The 13386-nt window shown below is 37.2% G+C and overlaps 1 protein-coding gene across 12 annotated transcripts in view; it reads right to left on the bottom strand.

The window, feature by feature from the left end:
• Positions 1-7663, bottom strand: part of dlg1b (discs large MAGUK scaffold protein 1b) — a 129232-nt gene extending 121569 nt beyond the window's left edge. For 5 of the 12 annotated variants that reach the window (XM_073848891.1, XM_073848892.1, XM_073848894.1 and 2 more), the window contains exons 1-2: positions 7031-7662; positions 6542-6673 (exon numbers count right to left, since the gene is read on the bottom strand). In XM_073848891.1, the coding sequence (XP_073704992.1) occupies positions 6542-6673; positions 7031-7049 (151 nt within the window). In that variant the 5' untranslated portion in view covers positions 7050-7662. Of the gene's footprint in view, positions 1-6541; positions 6674-7030 lie in introns of all 12 variants that reach the window. The other 7 variants (XM_073848893.1, XM_073848897.1, XM_073848898.1 and 4 more) reach the window with 3 other exon arrangements.
• Positions 7664-13386: the final 5723 nt, after the last annotated feature.

The raw sequence follows: 13386 nt of genomic DNA, 5'->3' as shown, positions 1-13386 counted from the left end.
TGATATTTCATGTAGTGTGTCATGTAGCTGTATGTGAACATAAACTATCTGCAAAGTTGTGACGCCGACAGTGCACTATAAATAAAGTTTTTGTCTATCAAAAAAAAGAGTCGGCTCACATTCGCCTAAACGAGTCGTCAGCAATTCGAATCTTTTTTCTGTAACGGCCACACGTCACGAGCTACACATTTGCGTAATGTCCGCCCACATTCAATTTCGCGAACAACTTGCCCGCCCACAAACAGCAGGCCTACCATTTTCACGTGGATTACATCATGTCAAGAAGACGCCCTGCGCTGTGACAGCCTGTGAGAGTGAATTTGTTTTATATGCCCTTCCAAAAGATGAAACTATCAGTGGTTAACATTAATTTTTTCAACACCTCAGCAGTCCAATGCCAATCTTGTGTTGTGTTCGCGTCATTTTACTGATGACTGCTTTTCTAATCTTGGGGAGTAACGTTACAACGCGAGATTCACCAAACACTTGGTTTTAAAAAATGGATCAGTGCCCAGTTTATTTGGACCGGCTTGCTCCTCTGAACTTCTACCTGTAAGTATGATTAATAATTGTATTTTCTAGCGATCGTTCAAAATACGTCTTTGTGTACGTTATGGTGTGTAACAACCCCGCACATGTCTTGGTAACCGGCTAACTTGCGTTTCTGTAGTACTGTTGTTCAGCTGTGAGTGCAATGTAGTCTAAAAAGTCTTGTGATTGATGCAGCTTGACTGTCTGTCTGCCTTATTAGTTTAAGTAATGATGATGATAAACGATGGCTTAACGCAGTGTTATGGATTGTACAGTGTTGAAGTTCACAACGTAGAGGTGTGCCCGGTTCGCTTACAAAAGCAAATTGCAAACACTGTCCACAGTTAACATATGACACCCACTGAGAAACGTCCTGCTCCGGTCGTGCTTGCAAAACAGTTTCTTGTCGATGTGACACTTCAACCGTTTCATCGTCAGACTCCGGCTCGAATTGATAGGGTAAAATCGAGGCTATCTTTTCTATGCATTAACAGGTCTCCGCAGCTGTCATTCAGTTATGCCAATGGGCGTTTCGTTTTGCGCTGTAGCGGTAGACCAATCCAAAAGGACTGCACCATCTGACCAATCACAGCAGTGAGGGCTCACGGAAAGGAGGGGTTTAGAGAGACTGATTCTTCGAACTGCTTCACACGAGTCGTTTACGAATCATTTAGAAACGGGGTAAAAATAAATCTAATTTTGGAGAAAACTAAAGTGTTTTTTGAACTTGCATACATGTAAACCTGTTTTAAGAGACTATTACAACAATATTAACTACCTTTAAAATGGCATAATAGGGGCACTTTAAATGATCATGAAAATGCAGTAATCGAGACGAAGCGATTATTACGCCCTATTCCGTCCCCTTACCAGTGGTGCTATTTCGCTACTCCATAAAAGCCTAATTTCACGCAAATCCGCAAAATCATGTAACGTGATTTTCATAAAAAGGGACGTGCTTGATTTATTAATGTTTCTTTGATGTTGTGTTTTTAATAGCGCATAAGAAAACTTACGCTATTCTGTGTATGCGCTCAGAGATGGAGCAGAACACGGACATGTAAAGTTATCTTTTAGCTCAAGGTGCGCGCCTAAACGGTCAAATACACGCAAAAATATTTCAAAATGAGGTGCTTGGTGAGGTTATTCATGTAAACCCTTGTCAGTTATGTCTTAAATGATCATAAACGGTTGAGAATCAAAATATGTGTGTAACAGTATATTGGATCAGAGTGGCGCTTAAAGCAGCAACAAATATTCCTTCTGCCGTTTCTGTACTTAACATTAATAAAACGTAAAAATACAAAGAGAAAAATTACTCACTGCTCTTGAATGAAGAACTTATGTAGTTTTAATAAGAAACAAAGCATGTTTAACTATTACAATGAAGACGCAGTTTTATTTTACATTCAAATAATTACATTTAATTTCTGTAGTACTGTTAGACTACTTTAGACTTGCATAAAAGTATTCAGTATTTAAAAAATTTTTTTAAAAAAGCACTATTTTTATTTGTATATTTTTTTTCCTGCTGTATTGCTATCTTTAAATAAATCATTAATATAAAGTTTTGGACCCAGTCATAATCGTGTTAAATAATCGGGATTACAATATTGACCGAAATAATCATGATTACGATTTTTGCCAAAATCGAGCAGCCCTACCCTTTAATAATGTACATAATATAACTATTATAATCATACATATAAATTGTTCATTTGAATGAGTTTTTGACGCAGATATCCAGAGCAAATTACCTTCTATATGTTCCCCACAGGCCACAACCAGACACAGAAATCCCAATCCCATCCCAATCAGTTCAGGAAACTACAGACGGTCTCTATTAATAATTAATAGCAACTCAAACATCACTGTAAAACTAATCCCAATCAAATGTGCTAGCAAGAATCACTCAAATCAAGGCTTTAACTCCAAAACCATTGCATCTGTTTGTTCTAGCAGTATGGACAAAAACATGGCTGTCCGCAAGCTTTTGGTCAACCAGGACAAAACATGCATATGATTAAAGAAAGTAAGGGAGCTTTATGAGTTTGATCTTTAATCTGGTCTCTGGGGCAAATCAGTCTGGCATCGGATGAAGTTATGACTGAAGCAAATTACTAATAATAAGCATGAAAATCTGAGTGGGGTATACAGAGTTTTAATCATTGTTTGAGAATCAGCTATTAAGAGGTTACGGAACGCTCTACTTTGCCCTTAGTATAATACCAGTGTCATTATGAGGCATTCTGTTTATTCATGTCAGTTCAGTGACCCCATCCATGCTCTGCGAGTACGCAATGTGCATGATAAAAATGGAGCTCTTTTAATCTCTGCCTATTTTAGTAGTACTACAATGACACATCAAACCTACTAACACAAAGAGTCTTGTTTTACACAACATCTTTATAATATCAGCCCAAATGTGTCTGATATCAATCCAAACAGATGCACTGTTCAGAACCATTATAAACCACAAGCTGCATCGGACAATATGGTGATTTAAAACTTTTTATATTTGGGTCCTGGTAAATCTGATAAGAGATGTTGTATGTGTGAGACCCAGACACTTGAACTCTTAATGATCTTTCACAACTAAAGTTTAACAAGACTGAAGATAAAAGAGGTGCAATATGACGATTTTTGATCGTGGGCGATCTGCAAGGATTACATATAAACACAGTTGGTTATGTCTAAAGTGAAAGTAAACAGCTGAGAGAAAAACGGACAGCTCTTAAAGCGACAGAACTAAACATGTTGCCGATTGTCATTAAAGGGACAGTGCACTAAAAAATTAATTAGATGGTGTCCCAAACCTCTATTAAATACACCTACTGTACCTGAAAATTAAAGTTTGTTTTATTTGTATATTATGTGTATTTGTAGCATGTAGTCTATCTTTGTTCTTATTTTTTAATAACAAAGACTTAAATTGACAAAGATTTTTATCTTTGCCCAATTTAGCCTAAACATCTGCCATTCTTTTTATTTTATATTTTGTTACCTTGTAAGGCTTTGGTTTTAAAATAGCGAAATTAGTTTGCCTGTGCTGCTCAGACAACTTCCAAATAGTAAAACCAACATGACAAGGAATCGTGATAAAATCGTGAATCGTGGATTCATAACCGAATGTAAAAAACAAAAGTACTTAAATCCAGACTGCATTCTGGACTAAATTTCCTTGAATAGTTCATCTGAGATGAGCCCTCTTTGTTGAGCCAGTCAAAACAGAGGTGTAACTATCAGCCGATTCCCAGGTTTCTCCGAGTCTCACGTTCACTTTTCTCCCTTCGGAATGAGATCTGTGGTAAGGCAGCCCTTAAACAGAGTGCTGTATTGACGTCCGATTAACAGACCTCTGCAGCCACAGGATAGAATTTCCGCAGTTCACCGAGCCTGCCGGGTCTCTTTAACTCTGACACATGTCTTCATTATCAGATGGCTCATTTAGAGACTTAGGAATTCTAATGCATTCTGTAGATAATTAATAAAATGACTGCGTTGATCGATGGAGATTACAATTATTTACAGGACCACAATCATCCACATAAGGAAATCATAAAAAAAATAATATAGCTTTATCTTTTTTTCCAGCTGTTTGATGCTTGCCAAAGTGATTACAATGTGCTTTAGGAGATGCTTTCTATCTACTTGAGGAAGTGATTTTAATCCATTACATATTCTGTTACCCAGTTTCAGACAGGATCTCTGAATAAAGATTAGAAAAAGATACCAGCCTGCCTGTGTGATATCAAATTCACCACTCCAGCTCTTTATGAAGCACTAAGAGCTTTTTAAAAAAGGTTCTTCTGTGTGTGAATAAAACCTGGCCATTATCTACTTTAGATAATGTCATTTTATCTTACCCCGACTCTGAGTCTCGTTTTCAAAACAATTAACTAGGAACACATGAGGCAGGTGGGTTCTGTCAAGGGTAAACCTGGTGTAGCTTATGACCCATATTTTGCATGCAGGAGGAGACCTGCCCTGCTCTGGTTAACTCTTCTTCTCTGGCGTCCAGGGAGGGATCTTAAGGCTCTAATCATTGAGATACATGCACAGAGTCTGCAGTGATGCTCTCTCAGAGAAACCATCGTAAATCATCAGCCTACGGATTAGGACTAGGGTAATCATGTCAACAGACGGATTACATTTTGTTTGTCCTTTAGAATACATATCTGAAGAAAAGTCAAATTACTCCAATGCATTTTTCCAATGCTCTTAAGAACACATGCACGCAGGACATATACGAGAAGAGAGATTTCTGCATGCGCTTGTGCGAACATGGAAGACGCTATGCATGAGGGTGATTACACATGTATGTTGCATGAACTTATCAATGCTGAGCACAATATTCATCATGGCAGTTTTTTGAGATACAGAACAGTGCTGAGACACTAATAACATTACTGTGTAGCACTTGGGCCTGGACAATGGAAGCAAATATTTACAGCTTGTGGTCTTGTGATATGCTATTAAAATGTCTGTTACGTTCCCCCATCCATGCTAAGTTTTATGCTTTTTACAAACCAAGTTGGCTTTTAAAGTAAGTAAAATGAGTAAAATACATTTACAAAGAGGAAGCTTACCAGCCTTTGTCTTAAAACATGTGACCATTTCAGTAAACAAATCTAAAACCATTTAAAGAGCATGCCTAACTAAAACTCTTTACTTTCAGCCACTCAAGCAAAAACTTCCATGCTTTTTTTTTTCTAAAGAATAGGAAGCAGAGGATAAAATTATTACAGGAAGCCTCCACACCTTGAGGGTCAAACACAGAGAGTCACTGGCACACGGCCAGTCAAACCCCTGAGAAACTCAAACAGGCTGTTCAGCATTCCTCGTGGTTGCCTTCCTTGCCTAGTTTGCAACGGCTTTCCTAGGAGAACTAAGAAACGCTATACTGTGGCTTCACAATCAAACAACAAGATAAAACAATCAAGCTCAGATTTCTTTATATAAGAACACCCTTAAATAATATTTTATAAGGTTTACAGTTAAAACATATGAACACTGCTTCAAAACATTGTTTAAATTTACTGTTTACAGCACAGTGCTACAGGTACTCTTTAGACCAGCGGTTCTCAATTCCAGTCCTTACGCCCCTTGATCTGCACATTTTGCATGTATCTCTTATCACTTAAGACGTTTGTTCCATTCAACCATAAATTATTTGCGAAGTGGACACAAGATATTCCGCCATGATTCCAGTTCGAAGGGAGCATATATGATTTATTCAATGGATGTCAAAGTGTACGAGACATGAATTTAAATTTTATTTATTTACAGCGATATATTATTTCACACTTGTCTGTGTGTGAAGATGCTGCAGGCCACAAATCAGTGAATGTTCCAAAGTAAAGTAAACTTAAATGGATTTCCCATTCTCAAGGAGTAGCTAGTAATGAACACTGTCTAGGGACCACGTCAATCAGAACAGTTCATGCATCTGAATTAGGTGTGTTAAACAAACGCAAAATATTAAGAGCGGTAGGGATGGGGGGTCTGCAAGGACTGGAATTGAGAACCGCTGCTTTAGACAATATATCAATAGACAGGAAAGCTGTTAAGATCAGGAAACAAAGTCAAATGCTTTAGTATCATGGTCACCTACATGTCAGTAAGTTCTCGCCCCTCTGAAAACCGAGACAATAGTCATTAAATGACAGTATGGCTTGAGTAACACATACCCCTGATTGGTTTTTACTACTCAACACCTCTGTGCAACGACAAACACCCACCAAACTTTTGGAGGGGAAATATAACCACCTCCACAGATTAAATATTAACATATGAATGAAAAAAGAAAACAATATTGATTATTTCCTACAGTGCTCACAACAAAGTTTAGTCACTTGTCTTGTGTCTCCTTATATGTAAAAATAAAATTAAAAGTAACATTAAATTTAGATAGATTTCATGCAACTCTTGGCGATAAATAGTAGCTCTCACAGCATGACACAGTACTTTCATTATTACTAGGGCAGTGCTGAATGGCACATTGTAGTACCTATAAGCGCCTGGAAGAGGTTACTCTGGAAGATGTCAATGACTCTCTGGATGGAGATTCTCAGCTGTCTGTCTTCAGTGTTACCGAGTTTTGACCGGTATTCCTCCAGCAGTAACAAAGCCCTCTGTGCATCTATACAAGGCAGATATAAAGTTTTCATGAATTACATAATTACACAACACTGCAGCAGACAGTATAAAGCGAAATATCTCAAAACTAATCTCAACGAATAAAGCCTAAATAAGACGCATTTTTGGTTTAAGTTGTAAAACCCATGTGGTGCTGACTGGTCAAAACAAAAATGTATGACAGTCGTCATTTTCAAATAATTTTAGAGTTTACATTCAGTTACCTTAGAGATACAATTCTGTAAACGACAGTATCTGAAATAACCAGTTAAGCCGCAAAATAGTGAGTTATCAACTGCAATGTCCGACTGTGTAAAAGTATAGCCTAGTTTTCATGAGTGTTTTCTCGTGTTTACCTCACCTTTTTTCCTTACTGGCATGTTTCGCTTGGGCTCTTGCACGATAACCAACACAGCAGAGCTCGCGACAGAAATTAACAAAACAAGCGATAACAAAATGCTCCTCTCCCAACACGAGTTCGTCCAGAGTGTCTTTGAGGGGAAAGTCAGACGCAGTTGGCATGAAACTCAAATGTTTATCCGGTAAACGTGGGGACGGTTCAGGCTGATATGAAAATGAGCCGTTGGGTTTTAGAGTAGAGCGAGAGCTGCACTTCTTCAACCTGACAGTCGCGCGACACCACAGAATTGAGCTTTACTCCACTGACAGCCCTGCGCTTCCATTCAAAAGACACACAGACGCTACGACTCAGCCTCCACCTCCAATCTGCTCCGCGTCTGCGGGGGAAAAACTGAACATATGTCGCCGCCAGTTGCAGGAGGGCTTCCAAAAACTCCCCAAACTGCAAATATACACCTCCCTGCCGTGCGCTTGCAAGGGCTCAGTGTGAACACAAGCGATTCAAATCCTCACGTCCGCAGTTTGCTACATTCTTCATCGCCTTCGGTGGAATGAGGATTGTTTTCCTAAACGTCAAACTTCTTTCGTTATCTCCTCCTCTTTTTTTTCTTCCTATGTGTCAGAAATTCCAAACTTTCCTCCAAAATGGCGTCCCAGGGTTGGAAGAATGTCACGTGATCATAGACCCTACCCTTGACCGCCCAATCATGGGACTGAGCTACCTTTCAGCTCAGGGTTGGGAAGGTGAGACTTGACACTATCTTAAAGGAGACTCACTGACTCAAGCAGGCAAGTGGTATAAACAAGGGTCCATATGAGGATATAGACTCTTACTAGTTCATGCAGGACATATTGTGATTGAACATTACTATGCTTAGACTGTGTTTTCAGTCCAAATGAAACATTCACAAGTATGACTCTGGCTTTGACTTAGAAGTTGTAGTAGCTGTTAATGTGGAAGCTCAACTGAGGGGCATTATGTAAAACCACACAGAACCTGATCTTGAGATGCGGCTGCACAGAGTTCTCAGTGTTAATCCAGGGGTTTGATGGTCAACCCTATAGGGTAGAACTATTTTGGTGGTGGTATTGCAATATATATATATATATATATATATATATATATATATATATATATATATATGAGATCAAATAAATATATTTTTTTCACTGTATTTTATAATATGCGACCCTGGACCACAAAACCAGTCATAAGGGTCTTTTTTTTTTTTTCAAAGTAAGCTTTATGCACCATCTGAAAGTTGGATAAATAAGCTTTCCTTTGATGTATGGTTTGTTGGTTTGTTAGGTTAGGACACTATTTGGCTGAGAACTATTTGAAAATCTGGAATCGGAGGGTGCAAAAAAATCGAAATATTGAGAAAATCACCTTTAAAGTTGTCCAAATGAAGTTCTTAGCAATGCATATTACTAATCAAAAATTAAGTTTTGATACATTTACAGTAGGAAATGTATAAAAATATCTTCATTGAACATGACCTTTACTTAATAGTCTAATAATTTAACATAAAACATTTGACATAAAAAAATCTATAATTTTGATACCCATACAATGTATTTTTGGCTATTGTTACAAATATACCTGTGCTACTTAAGACTGGTTTTGTGGTTCAGGGTCACATATTATATATATATATATATATATATATATATATATATATATATATATATATATATATATATATATATAAACATTCTCTTGTACTCTTCATATATTAATGTTTTTTAATCCCAGAATGCACAATTAAAATTGTTTGACATCACAAACACTCAATGAATCGGCGTCTAATGGTTCAAATGTATCAAATCTAACATTTATCGACAAAAACAACCAAAGCAGTGGCCCAGATTAGAAAGTAGTCACAGTAAAAAGAGGATTTTATTTTTAGACTGTCATGTTTTATGAATGATCCTCTCTGATCTTGAAGAGGCTACCTCCTCCTTGCCACAGTGTACAAGAGCAGTCAGGTTTGCATTGTATCTTATAAACATTGGATTTCCTTTGAGTGTTTTTTTAGATTTTGCCTTTAGGCCATCACTCTTGGTGATAGACGTGCATGCTTGGTATACGTGTTTTTAGGAGTCTGGTATTTTTGTAGAACTTTTCATGTTTCATTTGTTTAAAATGTGTTGTTTTAGTTTAATATTAATGAACTGTGTCAATATAATCAACATGTATTATCATTTGAGACTGGGCATATTCTCTGTGACAGAATGTGGATCTGTAAGCAATATGACATCGGCGCTTCCCAGCACATGTCCATCCCGTCTGGCTCTTTCATACTGAACAGTGATTATAGCAGCTGTTTTTGCTGTCATCTCTGGACAAATTGCTCACAATTAATCTTGGCATAAATCAGGATTTTGGCAGCAGTGACGGTAGTGAGCATAGTGACACAAAATTTTGTCAACAACAAGGCAAATAAAACTAAAAAAAACAAGTGGAGGAATTTCTCAGGGACAGTTAGTGCTAAATCTGTGTAGACATTTATGGTGGTTTAGTTTAGTTGATTTTGCTTTGTCACCAATAATAATAATGTGATGCTGTTGCAGTTAAAGCTGCATTAAAGTAATTTTTATAAGTATTGCTCATTTTATTGTAATCAATCTTTTTGGTATTATGATAATCATACAGCAGCATAGCATGTAATTTGATTTTGTTCTCATAATGTGATGATGGCCTATTAAATAAATCCCAGCCTGTAAACAGATAATTCTCTGGCATAATTTCAGCAGGCTGTCAGAATGCCAGGATATGATCGATTCAGAGTAACAGCTTATCTTTCATTTGTGTTGCATCTCAGTAAATCAAAGGTACTCTCCCCATGAGAAATGTCAGTTGTAATGCCAACACTTTTCAACGTTTTCAATGATGATTATGTTGTGATTCCCTGAGAAGTCAAATTTAGTTATTGTACATGCACATTTAAATGGATTAAAATTCAAACATCATCATTTAATGCTAGAACATTCATCTGGGGATCCATAAAAGTCCTGCCAGTGGCCATGAAGAAATAAATAACACTTATAAGAAATAAAAATAATACATTTATTTTTTTTCAAAACTTGTTCTATGTAGGGTTGCAGGGATGCTGGAGCCTATTCCTGTTTTTCAGCATATAGTCAGGGAAACAGCCTTCAAGGATGGACACACATTCACACTCTTAAGAAATGTATTGCCTTAATTTCACCTATCCTGCATGCCTTTGGATTGTGTGAGAAATCCAGAGCTTCCGAAAGGAACCCATGCAAATGGGGAGAACATGCAAACTCCATGCAGGACTCGAACGTATTATATATACACCCACTGTGATGGATTTGCCATCCATCCAGCATGTTTCACCGCCTATGGCCAGAGATGTTCCAACATCCCCATGATCCTATAGGATAAGTTTTTTGGAGAATGGATGTCAGGTCAGGTCACCTTTATTTTTATAATGCTTTATAGATTGTGTCAAAGCAGTTTCACAGAGATAAACAGGAAGTAACAGAATCAATTATGCAAACTCTATAGAGCTATGGAGACAGTTCAGATTTGGCAGCTCTAAAAGACAGTAGTTTCATTATTTAGCTCAAGTCAGTTCAGATCAGTAACATTTTCAGGTTAATCAATCAGCAATTCTACAAAAGGCAGCAGTGTTGTTATTTATCTCGAGTGGGTTCAATGTTGATTCAGTTCAGTTTAGGGCTGGGCGATAATTCGATAACGATAATTATCACGATATAGTTTTTTTTCCATAAAACGATATTTGTGTTTGCGCTCAGCGGAGCTTCAAAGGTTTCTACGTGTTTTTGCAACGTTGAGTAATGCATCACAGACATATCTCACGAATCATTTCATGAACAAAGTGTAGAGTGTAAATAAGAGAGTGATTGCAGTAAAGAGAGCGTCGTTGTTTATAATAGAGCTTTGTGATATCGCGAACTAAGATGAATAACAGCTTTTAATAATTTTATGGGAGTTTGTAAATGAGATATTGATCTAATACAGCAATTACATAAACAACAAGTTATTATTAAGTGGCTTACATTGACTGACTACAACACTGCCTGAATTTGTTCTATTTCGTTGTCAAAAGTAATCTGAAACAAGTCACAACTGCCCGCATCTCCATTCAAACACAGTGGTGTTTCGTTTATGGATGAACGTGCGTTTTTAAAGAATCTAGTGAAATGATTCAATTTCCCATTCATAAAGACAGACACTTGCTTTATTCCCGAATGAACCATCCATTCAAACGAATCAAATGAACAATGTGATTCAGTAATTAAATCAGTGTCTTGCCGCCACCTGCTGGCAGATCTGTTCAGTTATTTAAATCTTTAATATTTCTGTATTCAAAAGTTTATATTATACATTTTACATTCATCTCAACATGAATTTATGGTTTTCATTGCACTCGCATCATCTCTGAGCCTCATTAAACATATGAAAAGGTAAAAACAAAGGTAAAAAACAAAATTCCCCTGTAAATCACTTTGAGGAGTCAAATATCACCTCATTTTTTATCAGTTTTGATTATTGTTTAGAATGTGCTCCTAAAATTTTGACTGTGCTCCTAAATTTTTTAAATTAGGAGCACAAGTGGTCCTAGCAAGAAAAGTAAGTGTAGAGCCCTGAGCCATTTTTTTTTTTTTTTTAAATATTGTCAGACAGCTAAAACATTTTACAAAATGTGTTAAATCAGCTGCACAAATGGATTGGCACGCTGAAAAGATTTGTCTATCCTTATTTTTGTTGAATGATAAATATACTTAAAATCACTTTAACTCAGCATTTACAGTCAGAGCCATGTTACAAGTGTTGTATCATACTACAGTTCTTATTCTTTTTTATAAAAAAGTTTTATATATTCTATTAATATTAATAATATTGTATTCTATTGATGTTGATTTTACTAGTAATATTCTAATCTGTATTCTACCTCAATTGATTATTGTTTGGAAAGTATTTGTCCTGTTCTGACAATAAACCATAAATAATAAACTGTCGAGAGTAAAAATCTGCCTTCAAAACTGATAGATTTAAAGATTTGACATTTATCGTGATAATTATCGATATCGACTGATATGAAAAAAATTATCATGATAATTTTTTTGCCATATCACCCAGCTCTAGTTCAGTTCAATACCAGTGTTGATTTTGCAGCTCTACAGAAAACAATAGTGCCAGCATCCAGCTTAATTCCGTTAAAATTTTGTTTAGCTGATGGTGGCAGGAGGGATATAAAACCCATACAAAACATAAAAGTACATAAAATAGCATAAACAGCACAAATGTAAGCATACATGTAAACATATTCTATATATCAATACAATCTAATGCACAGTGAGGGAACAATAATTTGATCCCCTGCTAATTTTGGACTTTGCTCACTGACAAAGAAATGATCAGTCTATAATTATAATGGTAGATTTGAACAGTGAGAGACAGAATAACAACAACAACAAAATCCTGAAAGAATCCAGCATTTCAAACAAGTGGTACATCTATTTGCATTTTAATGAGTAAAATAAGTATTTGACCCCTTCGTGAAACATGACTTAGTACTTGATGGCAAAACCCTTGTTGGCAATCACAAAGGTCAAATGATTCTTGTAGTTGGCCACCAGTTTTGCACACATCTCAGGAGGGATTTTGTCCCACTCCTCTTTGCAGATCATCTCCAACTCATTAAGGTTTCAAGGCTGACGTTTGGCAACTCAAACCTTTAGCTCCCTCCACAGATTTTCTATGGGATTAAGGTCTGAAGACTAGCTAGGCCACTTCAGGACCTTAATGTGCTTCTTCTTGAGCCACTCCTTTGTTGCCTTCACCATGTGTTTTGGGTCACTGTCATGCTGGAATATCCATACATGACCCATTTTCAATGCCCTGGCTGAGGGAAGGAAGTTCTCACCCAAGATTTGACAGTACATGGCCCAGTCCATCATCCTTTTGATGTGGTGCAGTTCTCCTGTCCCCTTAGCAGAAAAACACCCCCAAAGCATAATGTTTCCACCTTCATGTTTGTCAGTGGGGATGGTGTTCTTGGGGTCATAGACAGCATTCCTTCTCCTCCAAACACGGCGAGTTGAGTTGATACAAAGAGCTCAATCTTGGTCTCATCTCACCACAACACTTTCACCCAGTTCTCCTCTGAATCATTCAGATGTTCATTGGCAAACTTTAGAAGGGCCTGTACATGTGCTTTCTTGAGCAGGGGGACCTTGCGGGCACTGCAGGATTTCAGTCCTTCACAGCGTAGTGTGTTACCAATTGTTTTCTTGGTGACTATGGTCCCAGCTACCTTGAGATCATTGACAAGATCCTCCCGTCTAGTTCTGGGCTGATTC

Source organism: Garra rufa, chromosome 10 (assembly GCF_049309525.1).
Source record: "Garra rufa chromosome 10, GarRuf1.0, whole genome shotgun sequence".
NCBI classification, from domain to species: domain Eukaryota; kingdom Metazoa; phylum Chordata; class Actinopteri; order Cypriniformes; family Cyprinidae; genus Garra; species Garra rufa.
This window is presented reverse-complemented; position numbering and strand designations above follow the sequence as displayed.